General features: G+C 40.1%; 1 protein-coding gene across 3 annotated transcripts in view; it reads right to left on the reverse strand.

Moving 5' to 3' along the window:
• vps13b (vacuolar protein sorting 13 homolog B) overlaps positions 1-25,498 on the reverse strand; it is a 464,114-nt gene that overhangs the window by 105,145 nt on the left and 333,471 nt on the right. For all 3 annotated transcript variants that reach the window (XM_030157727.1, XM_030157729.1, XM_030157728.1), the window contains exons 39-42: positions 16,215-16,417; positions 13,178-13,394; positions 9,933-10,117; positions 253-449 (exon numbers count right to left, since the gene is read on the reverse strand). In XM_030157727.1, the coding sequence (XP_030013587.1) occupies positions 253-449; positions 9,933-10,117; positions 13,178-13,394; positions 16,215-16,417 (802 nt within the window). The remainder of the gene's footprint in view (positions 1-252; positions 450-9,932; positions 10,118-13,177; positions 13,395-16,214; positions 16,418-25,498) is intronic.

The following is a 25,498-nucleotide window of genomic DNA, read 5'->3' on the forward strand; positions in this document are numbered from 1 at the left end:
AGGCCGATCTGAACGCCTTCCAAGCCCGCTCCCCGCTCCTGCACACCAGATGTGGGGCGAGGGACACATTGCTCGCTCTTTGTGCTCGTCGGCCTGGGTGCGCTCTCTCTCTGTTTTCTCTCACAGCGGACGGCACTTGTACTGTTGGTCCACATACACACATCCATGTTGTAGGCATCCACGTTACACGCAGCACATGCACACGCCTAAAAGCACAATTAGTCCGAGATGTAACACAGAGACCACGCTCACCTCTGCTCATCTCCTCCCTCTCCGTTGTTATTGAGGACTATCCTCCACAGGTCTGAGGCCACCAGCTCCTTCTGCTGGTCGGTGAGGCTCAGGCTGGGCAGCTGCAGCTGGCAGGCGCTGCTCTCTGATAGGCTGAACTCCCTGTATGGAACAAAAGCCTGCTGGAGCTCATCCCAGTACTCAAGGCTGCATGGTACCTGGAAGAGAAGACAACGACAGCAGAGACTTATATGTCAGATTCATCCTTAGTTATTTTGGATTCGACTGGACTGGTTTGGTTCTTGAATATGCTTCGTCTCTCTTCCAGGAGTCTCCACCAGATCTGAACTGATGAACGATGACTTGGACAAATGAGAACTCACACAGACAATGAGCCCATTTACATTCACACTAATACTCTCATTATTATCTGATTCCTGGAGTTATCAGATTATTTAAACGGCATAATCTGATATGTTTTATCAGTAATTTGATCATAAGATAAACAGACCTGCATTTCTCCCTAATATTCCTACATCTTCATGCATTTATACCTGTTAATCTGATGTATTTCATTCTTTTACATCTGTGCATGTGTAAAAACAAAAACAAAAAAAAAAGGAAATCGTAGAAAATGGATGTGAAGGCAATAACAGGAAATTTGAGTCTACTATCACTATGTATGTATGTAATCTGAAAGAAATCTGATAATGAACTGAAATGCCTAAACCAGGGTTTTTCGATTATTTCATTTCTTAAATGCATGTAAATGTGCCAGATCCAATTAACACATCTATCTGATTACTTCCAGGTATAGGATTTTTATGGCCACATAAACATGCTCAATGTCAAATTCACTTCAGCAGGGGAAGACTACATTTGTCCAAGGGCTAGAATCTTTGTAAGGTCACTTCAAATAAAGAGTATGGTTTTTTGGGCCGAAATACCTATTACTGCAAAATATTCTCACTTTCTTACTAAATTATCCTACACCAGTGTGAACAGACATCTGTAAAACATGCAGAATCTATAATGACACCTGTCACTTGGGCTTAACTACAAAATCCTTCCAGATTTCCACCAAGATGACAGTCCACTGATGGTTAAAAACTGTCATTTTGAAAATATATGTGCAAAATGAGCTCCTAATTCACATTACTTAAACTGTTTTTGAAGCAGTGTTGTGACTGGTGCAAAAATCTTTCACCAGGTCGAGTCGACCACTCGCTAACAGATGGATTTATAACATCTTTAAACTCTGCAGGTCAAACACGCATATGTGGGATTGCTAAAAAATTCCTAATAAAATTATATCCATCTCAGCTGAGTGTGGGGTTGCCTCACTCCAGGAAGAAAAAATGTTACAGATCCTAAATATCAGACTTCATTTTTTTCATCATCACATTTTCTGAATGTAATAATCTTCTACAGGCTGGATGACGTCTGCCAGTTGATGATCACTGACATTAACCTCAGTTATCAAATGTTTGAACGCTAATATCTGCTGTAAAATGATAGAGTGTGTGGTTCTATCTTTCACAACGGCCTTGTACTTGACAACCTATTTCCATCTTCTCTTTGGCTGTCTGGTAGGCTCACGCAGAGCCTCTGCAACTACTCATCCACATCTCCCACACATCTCCTTGTCAGACAGACACCAGTGGATATCCTACTATTGTATCCCTTGCTTGACCATCACTGGAACTTCAGACCGAACAAACAGACCATTGTAACCCGGATTACTCACCACCCAATTACTGTAAGGCTTCGTTATTGCACAACAGGTACTCCTTTAGTCCTGCGATCCCCAAGTTACACATAAAGTATTAAGCAGCTGCAGTGGTCTGCTAGTCATCAAGTGGTGTGATACTTTAATGACCCTTTCAAGACGAGGGGAATCCCTGCCCCGGAGAAGGAATGAGCAAGTGATTTTTTTATGGTGTCTGCATTACAACCTTGATTTTTACTCATTTCAGACAAACCAATCTTTAATTTCTTGTCTAGTCGGAAAAAACTGCAACACTTTGACCGCAGACCACCAACGCAGCAAGACGACAAGTCATTGCCATGACAACGCTGTATGACTGCAACATAACTACACACTAGGCAACTGTACACTACAAGATGGTCATTAGTGCTGAAGTCCTAGAGCCATTTCTCACACTGAATTATAATCATGTTGTGTGAGTGTTCTCACATTATGTGATGACTGGTAGGGCTCCAGTCATTCCTCTCACATTGTGCCAAAATTAGCATAAATGTGTCTGGTGCTCCTGTGTGAACTAAAGCAGCTTCTCAGGTTCCATTGACCACCTGCACAACTCGGCTACTGATGGATCAGTAGTGGCAGGGAGCTCTGAGCGGTACACCTGAAGGATGCCAGGCAGTAATGCATCCTGTGTCTTAGTGTGTGTGTGTGTGTGTGTGTGTGTGTATGTGTGTGTGGAGTACATGGGGGAACGAGTGCATTTGTCCATGCACATGTGTGTGACAATCCAGTTGTTTACCAGAGGTTCGCTGCTCCCCAGACAATTACCAAACTCAGGGAACTGTCATCAAGTTGGTGTGTGTGAATACGTAAAGCGGAGGTGTTTTTGCATTAATATGTGTGCCGCTGTACTGTAAGAGAGTAACGGGTGAGGTAACCGTAGCTTACATCATGTATGAAATGCCACACAGGTTTTCCTGGAATCAATTTCTCATAATTGTACCTGACAGAGTTGTGCACCCGCAACCCCAACACTAAGCCACTGGAGCGGAAACTCACTGAATCTCCACAGAGAGTTCCCAGAACTGAGCTGCTAAAACACAGAGGGTGTTTTTTTTTCACCTGTGATATTCTATACACATGACGGCATACAGAGGAGAATATTTAAGGTACATATATGGTACAGTGGAATACATTTGCATGGTTGAATGTGCGTCATGTTCCCATCCCTTTGACTTGGCCCTGGCCTTAGAGAAGAGTGGAGATGAAATCGATAAAAAAAAGAATGATGGAAAAGGAAAGAAAAAAAAAAGATTAAATAAAGTTTTTAGCTATGTTTCTTGGGACCTCTGGCACTGGTTTGTGGGAGGAAAAGGCACCTGTGTATATGTCAAGTGGAGAATGTATATATGTTCAAGAGAAAGACCATGTATAATTGCACATATGAAAGCCAATATGCCTGTATAAATAAGTGTATACACAGGTGTGCATGTGTATGTGCGTGCATAATACAGCCTGCGCCCTGTCAGTTTCCGCTGCCTGATTGTGTGTGTACCTTATCTGATAAACAACCTGTATCCCTGAATAGCTGACATTCCCTTGGCTGGATGGGTCCAATCTGTGTTTTCCTCCATCACAAATCAGAGCGGGCCTGGCAGGACCAAATAACAGCTGACGGGTTATCTTAAAATTTAACTTAAAGTTCCATTTTGGAGGTGATTCAAAAGCCTAGAAAGCTCCATCGAGTAGTTTAAAGCTTCACATCTATTTACAAATACATGTACATCCAGGACTGCTGGCAGCATTACGTACACGCAGACCCGATTCCCATTCCTGTTGCCCACCTCCAATACGTACTACCCACCGTACTGCCCTTCATAAGGTTACATTTCTGGATTTCTCTCATGGAAGGAAAACTAAATTAAACATACCGCATATAGAAGAATTTCTACTATCAACACAGGTGTGATCGCTGCGAAAGTTCAGATATGTCTCTGCAACTGAAGACTCCCTGAGCTACATCTGAGGCTGCGGCCATGACATCCAGAGCTTTGCCTGCCATTACTTTTATTAACAATATCAACATTGCTATTAGGTCTTCTGTTATTTCACTGATGCCTATGTGTCTAAAAGCTCCACTGCTAGCTACCTCTTATCAGCCAGCAGACAAATTGAATTGACATCGGCTTGAGCAAATGTTTACTCAGGAGATGTAATGAAAATTGCTCTGAAAATGACTCCTGCTATGCTGTCTCAGGTGGGCTAATATACGTTAACATTAATCAGTGTGGAAAATCAGGAATAAGCCCATGCAGAGATCTTTGCGCTCGACTTTTTTGTTTTTTTCTTTAGTCTGTAATGCCAAACTTTTTAAGGGGGACTGGAGTTTTGGTGGATGAGGTGTAAAAACTCCAGATCAAATTAACCACATGGACAGTATTTTATTTTTATAGTGCATTAGCTGTGACTAATGCAGGTCTGCTTGAGCGCTGTCCCACTAAAATAATAGTTATCTTGGCTACGACGCGCTCTCGTTCTTTCTGTTTCAATGTGTTGCTCTCATGTGAAATAACCTAGTGACTTCCCTCCGATTCTACCTCCGAACAAAAGGCTGCATATTTTCACTAATTGGTGAAAGAGGACGTATGAATAAAAAGAAGCTAATGGTGGACCCGGGTTTATCGTATTAACAACAAATCAGCTGCAGTAGTGGTTATGACGGAAGGTTGCCCGGTTCATCCCAGGCCACAGAGGTTTTATGATATCAGCCTCAGGCCAGTAAGGCCATGATGGCAAGTGCAGCGACATGAAAGTCCGTCCCACAGTACCATACACGAAAGCAACAGCAGGGGAGCAGATGGAGTGACATTAGTGTGAAAAAGTTAAAGAGAACTGGGCAGATGCTTCAAACAAAAAGTGGATGATCAAATTTGAACATTTATCAAGCCTGGGTGAACGTGGACGTACATGAGAACACATTGTTTGACGTTACACTCTAACATGCTACATCTCCTCCTTCTCCCCTGAGCTGGGGTCAGGTTGAATCATAGCTCCTGTGTTTACCTCCTGTTTCTCAGGCTGCAGAACCCCACAGAGAGGCAGGAGGAGGGGAAGACGAACGAGAAGGACGGAAAAAGAGTCGTAAGGACACCTGCTTATGATTCACAGAACTGGACCACACGGCGGCGAGAAGGTGAGAATGAGTCACCTTCCTCTCTCCTTCTATCCTTTCATCACTTCGGCCTCTACAGGTGGGAACCTGTGGATGCTCTGTCAAGGATTTGTCATGTTTTAGCTCCCCCCACCCCCCACCCCACCACCATCTCCTGTATCAATCTGCGCTCCCCTTCTACTGTATGTAAAAACAGCACGGGCTGCAATTTGACTTTGAGTAATGGAAGGAGGGTTGAATTCCCCTTCTGAGATACTGGAACCAGTTGGGAAACCACAACTATTTAAATGCAGGAAATCTTGATTTTATAAAATGTTAATATGATCTGCTCTGGGGACAAGAGAGCAGCATGGCTCAGAGCGAGAACCCCCCCCCCCCCCCAACTTCATCCATTCAGCTGGGTGGAGGGAGGGAGCAAAGGAAAGGAGGAGGTGGAGGTGGAGGGGGAGTGTGACAAAATTAGAGAGGAAAGTGAGATGGGGTGAAAAAGCAGCATATATGGGGAGAACACACTTGTTTTTGTCCTGCATTCGTCCACCCTCCACCTGCTGGTAAACAATCATAAACGGCAAAAAACAAACATTACTGCTTTAATGAGAGAGGAATGACAGGATGGCAAGGGGCCCTCTCTCTTTTGTCCTTATTTCTTTTTCTTTCCCTCCACCTCTCACTTTCCATTTCTCAAAATCTATCAGCCTCCATCTCCGCGTGGCCACATGGTAATTTTAGAGGCCTGAGAAATTATGACTGCCTCTTTGCAAAGTCGAAATGTGAAGTAAATGAAATTCCTTTGGAACACAAGCTGAGCCATTAGTTTAATTTGTAGGGCTGCATTTCCGATCTCTGTAGCTGGGCTTTCTCTCCGGCCTTGGGAGAAATAAAAATGAATTAATGAAGACTTTTAAGTTTCGCATCAAAGATTGAATAGTAATTATTTGCCAGAGGCTGAAATCAATTAAATGTGGAATCAAAATGACGTTGGCTCACGACCAGGGGTTCTTGTTCGTGTACCCCACACAAACTCAAGCCCTCTGCTCATACACAACGGGCGTGGATGCATGAGGTAAGCAGGAGTGTGTAACATATCAGCGCACAGATCAAATGTTTTCCAATTACAGCACAATCACTTCTTTCAGAAATTCCATGATACGTGATACTGTTTTTAGCAGTGTTAACAAAATGCATCAGAGAAGCTTTCAACAATGGAAACCAGTTTAACGTACAGTTTACACTCTGTAATTGATGGTTTTCATAATGTTCCCAACAATACCTTGGTGACTATGCCCACTGCTATAACGGTCCAAGTTTACAGTTACAGGCATGTCTGCAGCAGGCTCCGGCCAAAGCCCTTTCAGAGGACTCGCTTCTGATCTATGACGCACTGGCAAAGTCATTTCTACGACTTTCTCTGTAAAATAAAGGCTAAAATTTATTTGCACAACTGCTTAGATAGTTCTAGCTGTCAAAATAATGGCACCTATTTAAATCCTTAGATTCTAATGCTTTCCTCTTCAGACATATTGTCTCATCCTCTGAGCTTCGTCCCCACATGAAGTGGTTTCGGGAACAGTTGGGTGCCTGGAGCCTCCTCTTTTCAGCACTTCCCCACGGAGGGCTCATCACCTGATTCCTTTTAACAGACTTGTCAGGAGAGACGAGGCCATGCCAGATGACAGGAGGAGTGGAGTGGGAGATGTGGAAACCACATGTTCATCAACCACAGGTTCCACATCTCCTGCTGTGCAATACACACTCACACACAACTGAAGATGTTCATAACACGCAGACACAGACATAGAGTTAAATGCACAGTATGTAATTCATACCGCCAGGGGTCTCTCAGTCAATACAAGAAAAACAAAACAAAACATGGAGTTTGATGCAATCGTAAAGGTGTGAGGAATCATGGGAGCTGTTGTTTTTACCACCGCTGTGGGTTGTAAGTTTTATTAGGATTCCATTTACTGAAGTTCATTCACATTATGATCATTTCATTCAATGAAATAACCTTAAGTAACATTAGCTAACATAATATTTAGCTAACTCATCTTAAAATTAGGTGATCTGGATATCTAATGCTAAAAACAAGAAGAGAAAGCACCATTACATGGGCTGGATCCAGTTGTGCTTTAAAATAGAAATTAATTATTTGTTTCAAGAATTTCGTAATGAAACTTTGTATTTATTATTATCTGCACAGGAACAGTGGATGTAAATTAGCTTTAAATATTGGCTAATCTAATCTAATCTAATCTATTGTAGGTTTCTATCTGTCTACAGGCCTGAAGACACTAAATTTATGACTTCTTAAGACATTTCTCAAGGAATCATTGATCAAATTTAAGACGTATTTATTTCCTTGAACCAGTCTTAACCATGTTTCAGTCTCGCTAAAGTTATATTTCAATTTGTCCATGAATAATGTTTCTGCTACTGACATTGAAGCTGCTAAAGCTCATACCTGAAACCCTCCGCCCATGAACGACCGTTGGAGGCTCCACCCATTCCCAACACATTTGACTAATTCTTTACACAGATTTCTAAAGAAAATACAGCAAATATCATTTATTGTATCTGTGGGATTTTTAAGACCGTTGACTGTCAGATTTAAGGATTAATTTTAAGGATAATTAAGGCCTTAATTAAAGACAATTAAATTTAAGACTTTTTAAGGTTCCTGGACATTCCATAAACTAAACTAAACTAAACTAAACTTTTATAAAATAGAAGTCAAAAGTCAACAAACTCCAGGACATGTTGTTTGTATTTTAATGCAGATGTTGCACATTTTACCTTTAAGATGCAGAAGTGAAGTCATACATTTATCTCTTGCTGAGAACAACATGGTTCAAGTGTGTGATGCTGATTTATGAAACCATGTGAGGCATAAATCTGGGCGTTCACGTATCCTTGTCTTCACGTGTCTGTGTATGAGATGCTCTGGAAGGTTCCTGTCAGGTTGATGTATATCATGTCAGACTGGACATACTGTTGCATTGAATGCTCATTTCATCAGCTGGTGAAAACCCCTCCCTTCCCTGGACGGGAGATGGTGCGTTTTCACACAGATCCTCTTACACAGAGGCTGTTGTAAGCATCACTGAAGACACCCCCTTCCCCCGTGACCATCCATCTTCATTCTCCCGGACCCTCCTCCCTCTCCATCACCGTTCACCTCTCCCTCTTTGTGCTCTCTTCCTTTCTGTCAATCTAACCCCATTAACCGCCCTCTCCAAGTCTTAACTCCTGTCTATTACTGTTTCTTCCTCTAGCGAGCCCTCGCCTACGCACACCAGCTCCCACTATTTTCTACTGTAACTTAATATGCAGCCAATCAGCACGAGGCTTAGAAGTTTGGGTCGTTACAGACTTTACAGCTGCGAGGCCTTGGTGGGAAGTCAGACATCTGCAGCACCTTTTAATATCTTACCCCTCCTGAGCCGAAACACACAAACAGACTGAAGAAAACATCTGCAGCGTACGCAAAATTATTCTGGGAGTCGGAGGAAGAATCTGACGGAAAGGAAGATAAGGGGAAGATGGAAAACGTCTGCTGGAGGTGCACAAATGGAGAGAAAAAGTACCCCTACATGGGCAGATTACATGGTTGTATCATAAACTATAAAACTTCATAAGGTTTGGATTAGTTTTCATGCTAAGAGGGTACCTGTTGTGAATTTTCTTTGCCAGCTATTTCAAAAGATCATGTATTATACTAGCAGTTCTGTGAGGTAGCTTAGTTTGTAGCCTGTTGTCATGTATGTGTGAGTACTAAGTCACTGCTCCGTCAGTCAGGCATGGATAGCGCCTGCTCGAGCATCGGTAGTGATGCAGTAATTGTCCGATTACCTGGGCTGCGATGGCCTGGTCACTGACCCCATGCAACAGACACCAGTCTAAGATGACACATTATTAGCCAGTGCAAAGTTTACGGCTGCGCAAACGACAAGTGCGCACATGTACTTTCCACTCAATCTCACTCACTGACTGCTGCATATTTACTTGCACTCCATCACTCGGAATCAATGTGGGTACATTACTTCTGCCGGGAATGTCTGCTCCCCATAGGTTCTGTCCCCATGCGTAATTCAAGTAATAAAAAGGTTCAGTGTGGTGCATTTATGGCGATTTTTTACTGAATTTCCGCTTCTCTTACTTATAAGTAATAATAACCAAAGCACAATTAATGTCGTATGAATGACCAGTACAGGCACGCTTTAAAGACTTAAAATGAATGTAGTAAATGCAACAGTGTCAGAGAATGTAACCCAAGAAATGCATTAAGATAATATGAAGCAGGATGTCAGAGAAAATAACTGGAACACACTCATGTTCAAAGATGACAACCTAGAAAGATAGCGGATAAGTGATAGAGGAAAGAGTGGGATGTCCTGTCCCCTGCTGAGGCCCTGCAGACTCAGTAGCTGCTATGTTCTGCCAAAATATAACCTCATCTGGGTTTGGAGACACCTGGATATTCACACCAGAGCATACGAGATGACTTCCACAGCTGTCTGACCGTGTATTACATGTTTGGAGGGACAGCAGGGGTCTCTGTCATTCAATAACACGGAGGGTATGGGAGTACTCATGAGTCATGTCATGGGAATCATAATGGCACAAAGCCCAGCTCCAAGACAGTTTATTTCTCTTTCATTGCAGGTGATGTTAAGCAGGAACTAGAGCGAGGTATGCGTGGATTTTCTTTTCATTTTATGGGTTTTTTATGGTTCTTCCTGCAGCGGGGCTCAAGCAAATCACAACACATCCCAATAGATGAAAATGTGGTTGGATGAAATGTTAGAGCTACATGGTCTCTACCTGCAGGACGTCGCCCAGGTCGGCCGTGCTGATCTCAGGATCTTCGGTCGTGTTGAATGGGACGGGGGTTATCCGGACAAAGGTGAGGACGCGGGGTTCGGGGTATCGCCACAGCATCACCCCGGGACTATCCTCTGTCTCGCTGTAAAACACCACCTCATGGGGTCCTGGTTGTCTCTGGGAAGCTGCAAGGAAAGAGGAGTAATAATAATATCAGAATGATCCATCAGTGCTTATTGCTTTACAGGAAGACATAAAAACAAAACGGGAGAGCATGTGGTTAAAGATAAGAGAACAACAGAGGAGAGTGAAAGATAAAAGAGAAACTTAAAAGCAAACTGGACCAAACAAATGAGTAAGAAAAAGATAAAACTGGCAAGTGGGTTTTTATTGCATGGTAGTTTTACTTCTGTACTAATAAAAGCCAATGTTTCAAATTTCATAACAGAATGGCTGTTGAATAGCTTAACGTGCCTCTGGGAACACTTTCAAATATGTGGTGAAGAAAGAGAAACACAGAGGCTGAAAAAAGGCGATGAAAATTCCACAGTGTTCTATAATTGCCGTGATCTGTAATTACAAAATTCACCTTTTGTGGTAAAGGCAGAGTTTAACGTGCATACATCAGTGGTCTGGTGATGCTTATACGGTTATTTCCACTATGGAATGCAGGCCTTGCTCAACAATATGTTTTAAAGAATGCTGTAGAAGTTTCCACGCTTTCAGCATGTTTATGTGTGTATATAAACAAAGTGGCTGAGTAAACATTTTCACTATTGAGTAAATAGTCATTGATTGAACCGTGCCAAGCACCTGCAAAAAGTGGATAACACTGGATCTAAACTTCTGAGTGGTGTTTGACTTAAGTCGTGGCTGCTGTTTGGGATTCAAGTCCTTTGGAAAAATGTTTATTTGAAAAAAACAGTGAAGCAGAGAACTGCTTGTTTGGCCCCTGGGGTACCTAGGGCACAAACACAAAGACGTTCTTTGCTGAAAACACATTTCAAGGGGCAGTGAAATCTGTCTGTGGCTAATTTTTCCCTTTATGTCAAGCGGTAAACTGCTTGTTTGAAAGTGGACGGCATATTGTTCTTCTGCAAACAGGGTGGACGAGAAAAAATAAGACACTTTCATGAGGTTTTCCTTTTATTTGCTTGAACTTAGAGAAAGTGAGAGACAGAGCTGCCTTTTACGCCTCTCTTCATCCATCTTTCATCTCCTCTGTCCATCTATCCCATCCATCCCTGTGTCAGGCCCCAGGGGGGGCACTCTCTGTTCTCTGGACTCCGGGGCCTGGTTTTCCCTGGCTGTTGACAACATGTTGCAGACAGATTGTCCTTTCTGTTCTAGTTCACTACTGTACGTTCTCCCGCTTTAGCCAACATATTAAATGCATCAAAGACCAGTGGAACAGTGCAACAAACAAAGACTCAACCACAGCTGACAGAGTGGACGGCTGGTCTACAGCCAGAGAGAAGTTTGATCCTCTTGTGTATAATGTTCCTGTGTGTTTGTGTGTGTGCACGTAGAGGACAGCACACACAAAGCACAAAGAGGGGAATAAACAGCATGTTCCTCCGAGTGGAACCAGGCAGACATGTTTGATGAAACTCCTTTTCACACAGGCTTTGATCTGACTTTGATTTAAGCTGATGTGTATCTTAAAGTGACATCTCTCTTGGCATGAAGCTTCTCCTTCAAGGCAATTCTAACTTGCTCATATAGTTTTATGAATGGTTGACCATTTCTGTTCATCTTGTCAGGCTTCCCACTGTTCCATCCATTTAACAACCTTGAAATAAGCCGGAAAATCCTATCCAGGTAATATACTCTTCAGGAACGGACTTGGACTGTTTGCAACCGGTGCTATGGATGCCAGGTAATCAAGAAAACAGCATGAGCAGTAAATCTCTGAATGTCTGGGCTACTGCTGAACATCTATTGTGCTTTTCTGAGGAAATGAAAAGTTCCACACAGCAAATATGTCACCAAGCTTACTCTGTATGTAGACCTGTAGGTAGTATGTAGATCAGGACTCAAAAATGAGCTGTGCAATGCATGACAATATTATATGTGAGTTCATTTTCCATGTTGAGTGTCCTTTAATCATGCATATGATGCCAAAAAGAAAACACAAGGAAGAGTTTGGTAGTGTTTGGTTCACAAAAGCCCTGTGGAATGAAGACAATGCTCAGTGGAAAATGCTTAAAATTAACAAATGTGCTTAGTGTTGGAGAAAGATGCTCGATTTTTTTTCCAAACACATCATCAGTAGAGTAAAACTAAAAGTGTAAAGCAGGGGTGTCAAACTCATTTTAGTTCAGGGGTCACATTCAGCCCAGTATGATCTCAAGCAGGCCAGACAAGTAAAATAACAGCATAATAACCAATAAACAATAACTACAAATTTGCATCTGTTTTAGTGCAAAAAAGTAAAAGAGCAATTTTAACAATATTACCCCGTAGCTTCTCATTTACACATGTGCATTACAATAAACAGATCAAAGTGGATCTACAAAGACACAAAACATTTAGTATCAGGCAGTATATTGTTAAAATTGAACTTATTTTTCCTAAGAAATCCCAGGTTGTTCAGGTTATTCACATTTTATTGTGAAAGGATAGTTTGTCAATGTAAACTTTTTCATCATGTAATTTTACTTTTTCCCCGCTAAAACAAAAAAAAAAAGAAAAATTTGAAGTTTTCATTATTTATAGGTTATTGTGCTATTACTTTATGTGTCTGAACCACTTGAAAACGACAAGTGATTGATTGAAAATGAGTTTGACACCATTGTTTGTTAATATCTTCAGTGTAAATTTAGCTTTTCATGAATGAATCCCACGGGCCAGACTAGACCCTTTGGCGGGCTGGTTTTGGCCCACGGGCCTTATATTTGACACCACTGGTGTAAAATTAAGCCAGTCATGTGTTCATGTTTGGTTGTTTTCACTTGACTTGTTTGTTTCAAGTGTCTTGTTTTGTCTTGTGCTGCTTTTTAACTAACATTAGTTCACAGAGTAAGAAGTGACTAACTAGCCACGACTTTACAGTTTTCTCTACTGTGGATTTGGCAGCAAAGTGCACTTATTCAAAACAGTTCTGACTGTTTAAGAGTCAGTAAAAAACATAGAAGTCATTCAGCTATTTTTGTTTTTCATTTGTCCCACAGAGGCACCAAATGCCTCTTTTGGTGTCAGTCTAAAGGTTTGGAAACCCCTGCATGTATTGTATAAACGTTCACCTGTGTCCTGGATGTACTGGAAATGGCCCGTGCGAAGGTCATCGGAGCTGTGTTCTGTCCGAGGTGAGGGGGAACCGGGCGAGGGTGGCGGCTGGGAGTGGCAGGTCTTTCCCTTTGAGCAGATCTCAGCTGATTCCCCTTTGTCCAGGTGAAGATAGTCTTGCAGGTGTTCTTCCACCAACTTCAGACAATTCAGGTGTTCCTGACCCAAAAACACCTACAGCGAGATGAGGAGAGGATGAGAGGAAAACGGAGGACGGGACAGAGCAGTAAGTCAAGTTTAGAAAAACAAATCAAATCAAATTTCATTTAGATCAATTAAAGCAAAGTAAAAACATAAATCAGTTTAAATGAATATATAAAATACAATTTTTAAAGAAATATAAGGATGAGGAACAGCAGTTTAACCAATGATGGTCATGGAAGTGTTTGAAGAAGGAAATACAGCTGTATTGTTTTGTGCTGCTCTATTTTCTATGGTATGTTATAACTTGAGCTCTTTTCCAGTAACTTAGTGCTGACCTGTTCTTTTTTATGGACTGTGTATATTATAGAGCTGCAACCGATTAATTGACTCAAAGTGATCGAAAAAAATCATTCAACCACAATTCTCCTGAATCAAAGCTTTGTTTCCTTCATTTCTCTGCTGTTAAACATTGTTCCACTGTTGTGTTTCACACGGACACTTATTGTGACGCACAAAGAAGCTTCAATTCAGGAAAACTGCAACAGAATATTTCTCTTCAATCAATTTGAGTCGATTAATCGAATCGTGGATTTTTGCATTCGCTTCAAGCACCTAATCGATTAATCAGTTGCAGCTCTAGTATATTAGTCATGTAAAATTGGGGTAGGACAATTTAAGCTCGGCTTCTTCCTACTCCGTTTCGGACATGAAGTGTTGGTGAGGAGCTTGTACATTGTGTAACTTTTTTTTTCTTTTTTGGTTGGCTTGTTGCCCTTGATATTCTGGAGTGTTCTGTTTAAATGTATGGTTTCTCTTTGCCTTTTGTTCACCTTTGTATTTTGTTTGAAATAAAGTTTATCATATCCTATCATTTATATAGCACCAAATCAAACAAAAGTTGTGCCGTGACCGCTGCTGGTTGAACAGGACTCTTTAGCTAATTCACAGACATCGACAGAATCTTCCAGGAGAAAACACTCGGGCCAAAAACCCACTTCACCCCTTACCCCTACCCCTTGAAACAGAGTTGCAACATTTCCCTATGAAATGAGATAAGCCTCTGAGACCTGTTACGTCATCAGCAGTCATCGACGCCGCTATAAACAGATGTGACAACTTTGCTTCCGAAATAATTCCCCATGCCATCAGCAGTTGTGACCATCTCTGTTCCATGGGCTTTGGGGATCTTTTTGTGGCTATCAACTATAAACCGCACAAATCGATCTATAACACATTCAAACAGCATTAAACAGTCGATCAAATGATTAAGTTGTTTATGAAGAAAATACGTACATTTGTGTGTTTCTTTCATCACACTGCTGTACATTTTTACTGTGTTTACCTCCATCTTACTGATGATTTGAACAGAATTATGGGAGATTTCTCATACCCCTCCGTTTGTAGTGTGGCCCTGAAAAATCTTTGTTTCGAGGGCCAAACAGCCTTCCCCCTTAGCCCTTCCCCTCCGACTCACATGGATGCACAGCAAACTGAACTAGAACTGTTAAAAACTAGAACTGCTGTTACTAGTATAAGTACAAATATCCACAGCTGTTAACTGATAATACTACTACTCCAAGTATTATCAGTAGATATACTATTACCGGTACTCTACCATCCCAGTAACTATATAATAAACACTATCACAACTATACAGATAAATGAATAATGATGATGAAGGCTGGAGAGAAGCAGGACCACTGCAGCAGGTCCATACATGATCCAGGGATAATAGAGGTAAAATGGAAGAGAAGAAGAGAGGGAAAAGTGAAAAACACAGCTGCTGATAATACGCAGGCAGCTTCGTCTACAATAATTTTGAAAACAGGAAAAGAAGCAGTCAGGGTTACCCTCGTCATCACCCTTCACATCCTTACTAACATTACCCAACACAACCTAACATCCTCCTTACTTACCCGCGGCATTCCCCTTCCCGTGCTCCATCAAAGTGGGTCTGCCTGGGGTTTGGACTAAGGACCAGGAATCTCTGAGTCAAAAACGCTTCACACATGGAGCTGCCTGCCTGCTTGCCCGCTGCTCGCTAGCTTGCAAAGGGTGGGTTATGACTAAACTCTAAAAACAGGAAAATTTGGGGATTTTTTTTCAGGTTTTTGGAAAGAGAGCACGAGAAGAAGGAATCGGAAGGAATTCCGGTGGTTTTTGTACAGCACTTGATTAAAACACCACAAACGCCAATATTTGCAGAGGGAAATGTATGATTACGTATTAAGTGTTGAGTTGCGAGTGATGTTTCTGTTAATGGGCACGCAATAAAAGCATTAAGAGAGCCATTGAAGCTGGGGGGAGGGGGTTCCCCATGAAGAAGTAATGTGGAATAATACATTAGTAATAATATGTTGAGTTAGTCACATCGAAAAGGGGACTTTTGAGTGTTCATATTATGTAACTTCCCTCAGGAAAAACTTCACACATAAGATATAACCCCCTTTTAAAATGGCCTTAGAATATTCCACCACATAACCAGCAGATGGGACTCAAATCTATAGTGGAATTACAGAATGTCAACACTTGAACTGTACAGAGGACAGAAGCCACAGCAGAATAAAGGCAAAGAGCAGATTTATGAGCAGTGTTATGAGTGCGATGAGGTGTCAGCGTATTAATTCAAAGACTTAAGCTGAGGTGGTGTTTAAGTGCGTAGAAGCATTGCGTCATAATGAGATGCTGCTCTTCAGCTCAACCCCTGAGTTCACGTGTCCTGGAAGGAAACCGTCAGTTCCAACCAGGTGCAGAGGTGCTGATCTGACCTTGAACTTTTCAAACTGGAGCTGCACATGGAGATAAATCTTATAAGACAATGTGGTGAAATCACGTCATGGGGATTCAAACCTGCAAAAGGCCTCCCTTCAGGTCCAGTAGGAGTTTAGGAGGACCGGGCTCGGGTCCAGGGCTGCCGCTGTGCCGACACCACCGGGCCTCCAGGGAAGTGCTGCAGGAGAACGGACCCAGGAGAAGACGGATCCGCTCCTTCAGGCCTGTTCTCACCAACACGTCCTGAAGCTCCAGGAGGACGGAGGCAGCTTGAACGGCATCTACGAGGACAAGGAGACGCAATGAGTGACAATAGAATAGAATAGAATAGAATAGAATAGAACAGCCTTCATTGTCATTGTATGTACAGTAAAATTAGTTGTGCTATTCCTGTCAGTGCAACATTATAAAGAAACAGTACTTAAGAAAAGAAGAACAGAGCGAATATAAAATTACAATAAAAACGAGAAAATAGATTATAAAATTTTACAAAAGGTAAAACACAATAGAATTCAAAGTATAATCAAAATACACATAAAATATGAATAGACACAATATTAACAGTATGTAATAGTATGTATATCTATGAACTCAAGTCTATTAAAATAGTGCATTTGTGATTGGATAAATATTGAATAAATATTAAATATTGCATTGCTATTGCAAGGAAGTTTATTGCACGACTCATTGCACATAATTCACATTATACATGGTTATTGCACGTTTTTGGAAGTGACTGCATGAGGATACATTAAAGGAAGTCTCTTCTTTCTTCTACAGTACTCTCTATCCCTGACAGGCTCATTATACAGGGTGGGGAAGCAAAATTTACAATGAACATTTAGTTGTTTTTTTCTCAGCAGGCACTACGTCAATTGTTTTGAAACCAAACATATATTGATGTCATAATCATACCTAACACTATTATCCATACCTTTTCAGAAACTTTTGCCCATATGAGTAATCAGGAAAGCAAACGTCAAAGAGTGTGTGATTTGCTGAATGCACTCGTCACACCAAAGGAGATTTCAAAAATAGTTGGAGTGTCCATAAAGAGTGTTTATAATGGAAAGAAGAGAATGACTATGAGCAAAACTATTACCAGAAAGTCTGGAAGATACTATTAAAGAAGAATGGGAGAAGTTGTCACCCGAATATTTGAGGAACACTTGCGCAAGTTTCAGGAAGCGTGTGAAGGCAGTTATTGAGAAAGAAGGAGGACACATAGAATAAAAACATTTTCTATTATGTCAATTTTCTTGTGGCAAATAAATTCTCATGACTTTCAATAAACTAATTGGTCATACACTGTCTTTCAGTCCCTGCCTCAAAATATTGTAAATTTTGCTTCCCCACCCTGTATGTTTCTCTTTTATTTCTGGGCATTTGTGGGGAATGTTTTAATTTTGCATCACTGAATGGATTGAGACTGATAGATGGGACATATACACATAAAAAACACGACTCCTGTGGTGCATGAAAAACACAACAGAACAAAAGAAATGAGGATATGAGAGACCAGAACCGAACTGCAGTAAAAAGGTGTCATAATGCTTCAAACTGTGTTATTGAGATATATTGGAACCAAGCTAATGTATTTTTTTTTTACTCTATTTGACAATATAATGGTTTAATAATGTGATAGTAATGTGACATGAGGTGGTTTAACAGAGACAGCAGGTGGAAATGTCATTGAAAGGCTACTTTTTTTTTTTCTTTTATACATCAAGTACCTGTAGTTTTTCACATTCACTTCAATTAAGTTATTGAATCAGTGAATCTACTTTGGCCAAAGTATGTACAGCTCTACTAGAGTAAATAATGTGTATACTTTTACCACAATATGTCCAATTATGTGAAGTTTATCATGAGGGAAAACACATCGATGGGTCTACGGAACACACAGCTTGTGGAAATACAGGAAGAGTTAATGAATCCCGTCTTTTCCAAGTTGTAATTAGCCTTTAGGTTTTACTGTTTATGGAATTACCTTTTTATTGCTCTCACCACCGTTTCTTATTGTTTCCTGTAAATGATGCCTCCATTTCAGTATTTTCTGTGATTGAATAAAAGTTGAAAACGTGTATTGCGCTTCGGAAAAAGAAAGAGGGATGAAATACGCAGAAAAAACGATTTAAAAACTCAACACAAGCTCCAAAATGAATTACCGATTCTCTAATTATCAGTAATAACTAACAGAGTTCATTGATCCAAGTCGAAGGAAGCCAGAAGAAACGGAAACACATAAACATTTCAACCTCAACATCCAGTTGTATGAAAACTTGCCGTTGGGTTTTGAATAAAGTTCAACTATAACAGTCTGGATAAAAAGCAACAACACATACAGTACAATTAGAACGACCACACTGCTGGCCTCCAACCATTGTGCTCATCAGATGTTATTAGCAAAAGTGCCTGACTTCCTGAATGAGGAGAACATGATTTTTCCCTTAACAAATTAAGACTGTTTTTGCCTTGGGGCTTCTTCGAGACAGACTAATGACTTGTAAAGGATGTACAGGATGCCTAATTTTTACCAACTTAGATTTTCCTTTTCTGGGTAATGTCAATAGTAGACAGGGTGATAAAAACATTCAAGATCTTGGCATGTCATAGTTAGATTCTTAGGCTCGGATTTGTTAAACTGAAAGGTTTACCAGACACGATGATGAGGAGGAAGCCCCGAGCCGGCAGCCAAACACCCACTCATCTTAAAAGAACCAAAAGTAGCATGAAAACCATATAAATAACAACGGCATTTTCTGTCCTTTCCATTTAAACAGAGATGTGTCACTGTGGTCTCACACTGTCCTGAACTTGGCCTCTCGGTCTCATAAATCAACCGACTGAAACCCCTTCTGCTTGTTGTTGACATGGGATGGCTGATCTGGTCCGTTAAAGCTACAGCAGCAGCACATTTACAAACCTCAACCATGGATGACTAATAATACCCTGAGAAGTGGCTCTGAAAAAGGAGCAATTAAAGGGATGAAATAGGTACAGCAACTCTAAAAACAACCAATCCAAAACACAAACTGCAATAAAGTGGATATATTAAAAAACCCTTTAAGCGCCAAAGTCAACATAAAACAAAAGCGACGTAACTGAACGAAACAGATCACAGCTCCAGATAGAGTGGCCAAATCTTGTTACCACCTCCCACCAATGCCTCCAGTGCCACTCACACTGGTGTATGAATGCGTATGAATGTTTGGTGGTGGTCGGAGGGGCCGTAGGCGTGAATTGGCAGCCACGCTTCTGTCAGTCTGCCCCAGGGCAACTGTGGATACATATGTAGTTTACCACCACCAGAGGAAGAATGTGAGAGCGAATGAATAACACTGGTCCACAATTTTTTAGAAATGATTTGCTTCAGACATTGAATGTGCTAAATGTTACGTATTTTAATAAGATTAATTGGAAAATAAATGACAAAAGTGCCGGTTTGCTCATGTTTTCAAGGTATATGATTAAGTGTTATTACACATATATAGTGGTTGATGTACATTTATATAATAGTTTTAGAAATCTTCCACTGAATAGAACCTGTAAAGTGAATGTATTCTAATGTGCAGACAGTGTTTTGAAGTAGATCTTGTAGCTCTGAGACAAATATTCCTTTTGAGTCAAACCCATTCTCTTGTTAATTCTTGAATCTCACATTTTGACCCAAGGCTGTATCTTGGAAAGTTCAGCCAACCAGCATTTTTGACTTGATTTTTCTTTATCAGTGACTCTCATGTGGTAAAATTTCATTACTTTTATTCTGGAAGCATTTTCCTTGTAGACCAGTGTAATGGATCAATAATGTAAAGCGCTTTGGGTGTCTAGAAAAGCGCTATATAAAATCCAATCCATTATTATTATTATTATTATTATTATTATTATTATTATTATTATTATTAATAATAGATGGTCCCTTCAATCCTAACACCATTTCAGGGGATGTTTCTGTTCAAACTGAAGAAGAAAATCCAGTTTAAAGGTGTGGTTCCAAGGTGGTTTAATAAGTAAGTAGGCAAAGTTTATTATCTCATCCCCCCGATGGGAAGGAAAGGGGTATTATTTTTGTTTCAGTTTGTTTCTTTGTTCGTTTGTTATCACTTTAGCACCAAAACAATTGGTTGAATTCATACTAAATTGGGTTTATAGATTGCCAGTGACCCAGAATAGTGAAAAGTAATTCACAATTAAAATGTTTTTCAAATGAATTTTTCAATTCTTTTTCCCATTTATTTATAATGGCCAAAATTTCAAATGGCAATCAATTTTGTTTCCATATTTTTTTCAAACTTTGCACAAATATAGAGGCAATTGTTATACATCACTGACATAAAACTAAGGCATATATTGTATATAACTGAAACAACACTAAATCTTTCTTAAAGTAATCTCAATGTTAACACTTTTTTGGTTCAAATCCTGACATCACCATACATACATGTATATTGAGGTTTTGCACATACGTCACATGATCACGTGGTTTTCTGTTTACGACGCCATATTGGTAGGCAAGCTTTCCTTGGATCGTACAATTGCCCATTGTTGGTGATATTTATCTTTCTCCTGTGTAGGTCTACAATAACATAAAGCTTTAAGCAGGGTGATCATGGTAACCACATGTGCTGCGGTTGGTTGGAATAGATGAGTTTCATGTGACGTATGCATACATTAAGTGTTGGAGGAGGAAGTCACGCCGAGTTCGTAGTGTGTTAAACGATGGACCTGCTAAACTCCTGTGTGCTGTATATTATTTAGTTTTCACCAGTTATAAGTTAGGCAGAAAGACCGCTGGGTTCCACTGGTGGCAGCGGTGGTTCTGTTCTGCTGACTGCTGTTTATAGTTATTACCATGGTTAGCGTAACTTCTCAGTATAGTTAGCCTGCGTGTCTGTTGTGCTTAGCGGCGTGGAAAAAAAGAATTGTCATCATGTGGTTCGGTGATGAAGACCCCTTTAAACCTACCAGGAGGGCTTCCCCTGGACTATCACCCTATAGAGAGAGAGTGATTGTGGATCTACCTGCTCCCTTTGCCAGCGATGGCAGCCAGAGTTTTCTCTGCTGGAAGTGGCAGTCAGAGCTACGGCAGGTGACACCGGTTAATTCAGCGGGGAGCTGGTGAGAATACTCCCCACCCGTCTGTGCAAGTCTGCTTTTCTACTATGGGACAGCCTTCCCGATGCAGTCAAGTCAAATTATGCGGCCGTAAAAGAGACGATGGGATCGGCTTTTGGACAGAGGCAGTTAATGGACCGTTTTAGAGCTAACATATCGGCTCATTCACGAGTTCTGGGGCAGAGCCTGGAAGTGTACGCTGGCTGGTAGCTGGTACTCGTGTTTTTGCCTCCAAGTTGCGCGTGCATCACTGTTGTTAGCAAACATTGAAACTCATCTATGGTGCCTTTATCACAAGCAGACATACTCGCAAATAAGAAAACACACAAACACGAGTCCAAAGAAAAACACGATATAAAGCAACAGTTCTGACTACCAATATGGCAATGTAAACAACAATCACATGACCAGTGACGTCAGCTGCAAGTCCTCAATAGACATGATTATAGTGATTATAGATTATATGATTAAAGTCATGTTGGAACAGGAAGGGGCCATCCCCAAACTGTTCCCACAAAGTTGGGAGCATGGAATTGTCCAAAATCTGTTGGTATGCTGAAGCAAGAGATTTTGGACAATTCCATGCTCCCAACTTTGTGGGAACAGTTTGGAGCTGGCCCCTTCCTCTTCCAACATGACTGTGCACCAATGCACAAAGCAAGGTCCATAAAGACATGGATGACAGAGTCTGGTGTGGATGAACTGGACTGGCCCGCACAGTCCTGACCTCAACCCCATAGAACACCTTTGGGATGAATTAGAGCGAGACTGAGAGCTAGGCCTTCTCATCCAACATCAGTGTGTGACCTCACCAATGCGCTTCTGAAGGAATGGTCAAAAATTCCCATGAACACACTCCTAAACCTTGTGGAAAGCCTTCCCAGAAGAGTTGAACCTGTTATAACTGCAAAGGGTGGATCAATGTCATATTAAACCCTATGGATTAAGAATGGGATGTCACTTAAATTCATATGCGAGTCAAGCCAGGTGAGCGAATACTTTTGGCAATATAGTGTATGTCCAAAGTTCAATTTTACTAAAAGCTACGCAATTCAATATGGCTACCGCCCTGTGACATCATAATATGCAAATTAAATGAGTAGATTTACTCCTATCATAAACTTTGGGTCATACCCAATATTTTCTCATTTATATAACTTTATCTCTAAACACTTCCAAGCTACAGCTTTTTGAAATCTTGATATCAAAACTGAATGCTGTTGTATATATATATATATTTTTTTTTTTTTTTTCTAACTCCGGTGCCTAAAGGGTTAAACACCCAGGACTGAAATAATCACTTACACCTAAACTGAGACGTCTGGTATTTTACATAAAACCTTCCTTATGTCAGTCTGTGTCATTTCTTCAAGACTCGGGGTTCATTTGGGGTAAAGCCGGATAGATGGGGGTTAAGGAAAGATGGAAAAGCGCATGACTGGAGAAGGGGAGGAGCTGATAAATGAGGAGACGCATAGATACAGACGTGGAGGGAGGGAGAGAGTGTGAAAGACGGAGCTGGAGGGTGTGTGGAAGAAAGAGCTATGATACGATGAAGATATGACACACATATGAGAGTACTCACATCATTTCCATGCTTGGTAAACGAAGTAAGGAACATCTTATTCAACATCAGAGCCCAATAACACAACAGGGGGGTTCCAATGAAAGAGGACTGATGGCGTATAAATCATTCTGGGGGAAATATTACACTGGGATGACTCATTTCTCTCAGGAAAGACGCTGTTGATACAAGTTGGCAGTTTACCTGCTAATATCTGCTGGTGTTGTGGTGCGGAGAGAACTGTTGGAGATTACTTACTGAACTGTGGACAGTGGGTTTATTTTCATGGCTACGATTTATTAGACAGCACAAGGGAACTCCCAAACTGGCTTGTTAAACGGAGAATCTTTCATTCACACAAATGCATAAAAGGAGACATCAGCACACGCATGAGTTTAGTGCTGCGCATACAGAAAATGCCAGCGTACATACACAAACAAACGAAAAGCGAGTGAACAAGTGGAAACAAATACAGGCCCTCGCACACACACACACACTGTCCATCAAAGCATTCTCTCCTGTTTTACCATACATCATTTACAGCCCGGTCGACCACAGCATCTGGTGTTAAAGTCAGCAGCAGCAGCCAGCACGCTCAATAATCACCCTAATTGGGAGTGGTTTTAATGAGGGGGAATCCCTTTCTTTCTTCATCCCTCCCTCCATTTGTCCACAGAGGCTGAGTAACGCATTTCCAGTCCTCTCATCCCTGATTTTCCCTGTTTATTCACTGCTATGAGACACTGGAATGCCTTCAGCCTTTTCCCCCAGGGCCCACCTGACCCACCACAACCCTGGGATACCACAGTTAGGGTGTCAAATGTACACTACGTGGACAAAAGTATTCAGACACGTTGATTTCAGGTGTTTCTTTTCTTTTTTTAAAAATCCATATCAATGTTTATAAACGATGTGGACAAAAATATTGGGACATGTTGAATTAAGGTGTTTTACTTCTCTTTTTTACCCATATTGACGTTTATAAACGATGTGGACAAAAATATTGGGACATGTTGAATTAAGGTGTTTCTTTACTTTTTTTTAATCCATATTGATATTTATAAATGATGTGGAAAAAAATATTGGGACATGTTGAATTCAGGTGTTTTACTTCTCTTTTTTACCCATATTGATGTTTATAAACGATGTGGACAAAAATATTGGGACGTGTTGAATTAAGGTGTTTCTTTACTTTTCTTTTTTTTTAATCCATATCTGTTTATTAACGACGTGGACAAAAATATTGGGACATGTTGAATTAAGGTGTTTCTTTACTTTTCTTTTTTTTTTAAAAAAAATCCATATTGATATTTATAAATGATGTGGACAAAAATATTGGGACATGTTGAATTAAGGTGTTTCTTTACTTTTTTTTTTAATCCATACTGATATTTATAAATGATGTGGATAAAAATATTGGGACATGTTGAATTCAGGTGTTTCTTTACTTTTCTTTTTTTAGCCATATTGATATTTCTAAACGATGTGGACAAAAATATTGGGACATGTTGAATTAAGGTGTTTCTTTACTTTTTTTTTTTTTATCCAAATTGATATTTATAAATGATGTGGACAAAAATATTGGGACATGTTGAATTACAGTGTTTCTTTACTTTTTTTTTTTTTACCCATATTGATATTTATAAATGATGTGGACAAAAATATTGGGACATGTTAAATTAAGGTATTTCTTTACTTTTCTTTTTTAGCCATATTGATATTTCTAAACGATGTGGACAAAAATATTGGGACATGTTGAATTCAGGTGTTTCTTTACTTTTTTTTTATCCATATTGATATTTCTAAATGCTGTGGACAAAAATATTGGGACATGTTGAATTACGGTGTTTCTTTACTTTTTTTTTTTTTATCCATATTGATATTTCTAAACGATGTGGACAAAAATATTGGGACATGTTGAATTAAGGTATTTCTTTACTTTTTTTTTTTATCCATATTTATATTAATAACCAATGTGGACAAAAATATTGGGACACATTGAATTCGGGTGTTTTCTTGTCCTTTCTTTTTTCCAACCATATTGATGTTTATAAATGATGTGGACAAAAGTATTCAGACAGGTTGAATTCAGGTGTTTCTTTTCTTTTCTTGTTTTTTTTTATCCATAATGAATTTTATAAATGATGTGGACAAAAATATTGGGACACGCTGAATTCAGGTGTTTTCTTGTCCTTTTTTTCCCCCAACCATACTGATGTTTATAAATGATGTGGACAAAAGTATTCAGACACATTGAATTCAGCTGTTTTCTTTTCCTTTTTTTTTTTAAATCCATATTGAATTTTATAAATGATTTGGACAAAAATATTGGGACACGTTGAATTCGGGTGTTTTCTTGTCCTTTTTTTTCCCAACCATATTGATGTTTATAAATGATGTGGACAAAAGTATTCACACAGGTTGAATTCAGGTGTTTCCTTTCTTTTTTTTTAATCCATATTGAATTTTATAAATGATGTGGACAAAAATATTGGGACACGTTGAATTCAGGCATTTTCTTTTCCTCTTTTTTTTTATCCATATTGATGTTTATAAATGTTGCGGACAAAAGTATTCAGACATATTGAATTCAGGTGTTTGCTTTTTTTTTTTTTTTTTTTTTTTACCATATTGACATTTATAAATGATGTGGACAAAAGTATTCAGACAAGTTGAATTCAGC

This window comes from Sphaeramia orbicularis, chromosome 16 (genome assembly GCF_902148855.1).
Source record: "Sphaeramia orbicularis chromosome 16, fSphaOr1.1, whole genome shotgun sequence".
NCBI lineage: Eukaryota > Metazoa > Chordata > Actinopteri > Kurtiformes > Apogonidae > Sphaeramia > Sphaeramia orbicularis.